The 2419-nt window shown below is 36.5% G+C and overlaps 1 protein-coding gene across 1 annotated transcript; it reads right to left on the minus strand.

The window, feature by feature from the left end:
* Positions 1–1433: 1433 nt before the first annotated feature.
* Positions 1434–2119, minus strand: nmba (neuromedin Ba). The gene is made up of 3 exons (XM_079446624.1): positions 1909–2119; positions 1638–1834; positions 1434–1539 (listed from the first exon to the last, which is right to left on the minus strand). Exons 1-3 carry the CDS (start codon positions 2069–2071, stop codon positions 1483–1485), a joined length of 417 nt encoding a protein of 138 aa, XP_079302750.1. The 5' UTR covers positions 2072–2119; the 3' UTR covers positions 1434–1482.
* Positions 2120–2419: the final 300 nt, after the last annotated feature.

Here is a 2419-nt window from a genome sequence, read left to right on the forward strand (position 1 = left end):
TTAAACAGTTTTTAGTGGTTCGAGTTTCCAAAGGTGGGTAAATCATTTAACAGAGATGGGTAAACATATGATCTGCTACTCTTTTTTTCAGGTTTATTATTGAACATCTATATGCGTTATCACCTATTGGTTGTCTCTTTAAGAGAAAATGCTGAGATTTGCTAAATAACCTATGAAAAATACTATTTGTGGGCCCATTTTATATATCCTACATCAGCTGAAAAAAGCAACTTTATGAACTGACTTTTCAGAGATATTTTAATAAATAGCCTTTTTATTATTATACAAGTATGTGTCTTATTTATATTTCATGAATGCAGCATCCATCGATGTGCACATACCCACACATTACACACACTCAGTTTATTACAGCTATTATGAAGTAAAATTCACAATTGCACATTAATTACAATTTTAAATAATTACATTGTAAATCCAGTTACAGTTTTTATTTGTTGAGATTGCTTACAAGGATATCTCCCTAAACACACACACACACACACACACACACACACACACATTGGTTTTTGTGGTTTATGGGGACTCTCCATAGGCGTAATGGTTTTTATACTGAACAAACTGTGTGTGCTATTGCCCTACACCAACCCTACACCTAAACTTAGCCCTCACAGGAGACTTTGTGCATTTTTAGATTTTCAAAAAAACACCATTTAGTATGTTTTTTAAGCCTTTTGAATTACGGGGACATAGGGAGTGTCCTCATAAACCACCTTCATATTGTAATACCTCTGTCATACCCATGTCATTATACAAATGTGTGTCCTCATAAACCACATAAACATGTGCACACACACACACACACACACACACACACACAGTGTTCGCAGTGTGCATGACATTAATTTTTAATAATATTTTACCACAAAGTGCCCATTGTACCCAACCTGTCATTACTATTCAAGAACAGTTTTAAAGATGATCAAGATCTGGATGATAAAAAAGAGCATTTCTTTCCTCACACAATGCTGCACAAATGCTCCAAAGCCCTGCACGAATCAGGGAAATTTCAGTGCAAACCCAAAGGAAGGGTAAGCTGCTCTCTGTGGGAGCTTTTTACCATAATTAGCATATGATCCTTCCAATATTGTTTGTTAGTTTCTATGAGATGTCCGCTTAGTCATAACAGCTCATTTGAAAGAAAAATAATAATAAAATCTTACGTGCAACTGGCATAATTCCAATTTAATAAAGTAAAATGAGACTGATTAGCAGTTTCATATTTGTATTTTTAAAATTCAGATTTTTTAAAAATAACTTAACACATTCATTCATCCATCGATCCATCCACCCATTCATTCAGATATCCAGCCATAATTACAGCAGTTGAATGAATGATACATATTTAGTGATTTAAAAAGCCTATCTACCAAACATTAAAAGAAGACACACTTACAGATTTTCTACACAACTGTAAGGTTGTCAAAATACAATTTTATTACAGTTATATTAACAGCATTGTCACTAGAGTTTCCTTTTTTCAATGTAGTTTTTCAAAAGCTTTACCATGAAGTCCGTATCCTGAAAAAAATGAATGCATAAAATTAATCACAAAAGCATAAATGTACTTTTTAACTATGTACATCTGGTTGACCAATTCTGTAAATAGCTCTAATCACCTGATTATTAACATCTTGAGTCCTCTTTGGATCTTCAAGCTGAGCCTGAAGGGCAACTTTGAGCACCTCCTGGGAGATCAGCTCCCTCAAATCCTCTGAACTCCCCGATTCTCCCAAAGTATTCCTGGGAGGCTTTGAGGAGAGCGGAGAGTCCTGGAACTGGCTGTTTGAAATGCTCTTCTTGCCCATGAAATGACCTGCAAGAAGACCAGAAATTATGCTGGGAAACGGACTGCATAAGCACTAAATACAAGATTAAATGAACACATACCTGTCGCCCAGAGATTCCCACGTGGATGCACTTTTATTTTGGAAACTTTATTTCGCAGCTCTGTTAAATCGAGACTGACCGCGGTGCTTAACGATATGTTAAAGAGCATAATGATAGCAAATAGTCTATATTTGCAATGTCCGTCTTCAGAACTCACAGCCATCTTCTCAAGTAACTGCAGGTGGATTCCTCTGTTCAGATTGAACTGGTCGCGAGCGCTCTTCGTTCTTCTGCAGGCGGTATTTATATTACCAGAGTGGGGTGTGTGGGGTGGGATGCCAAACGCCTCTGAGGTCACAGTTTTAGTCACTGAACTCACATAACGACAGCTAACGCTTTTTAGTCTGGTTGAATGAGGATAGGAAACACTATGTGACGTGCGTTGGCTGTGTGCATGCAATTTAATTGAATTAATAAAATGGAAAAACGTTGCGAATTCATAAAGCTTGCATTTCTATAGTTATAATCGCATGCATGACTATATAATAAAGACAGGATAGTTCTGAAGAAC

This window comes from Barbus barbus (genome assembly GCF_936440315.1).
Source record: "Barbus barbus genome assembly, chromosome: 22".
NCBI classification, from domain to species: domain Eukaryota; kingdom Metazoa; phylum Chordata; class Actinopteri; order Cypriniformes; family Cyprinidae; genus Barbus; species Barbus barbus.

What these genes read in the sequence shown, in the direction of transcription:
- nmba (XM_079446624.1), bottom strand. Translation starts at nt 2,071, where the DNA reads ATGGCTGTGAGTTCTGAAGACGGACATTGCAAATATAGACTATTTGCT. An exon ending in TGGGAATCTCTGGGCGACAG is followed by an intron (nt 1,835 to 1,908) that starts GTATGTGTTCAT and finishes GTCTTCTTGCAG; the next exon opens with GTCATTTCATGGGCAAGAAG. An exon ending in CTCAAGATGTTAATAATCAG is followed by an intron (nt 1,540 to 1,637) that starts GTGATTAGAGCT and finishes CATTTTTTTCAG; the next exon opens with GATACGGACTTCATGGTAAA.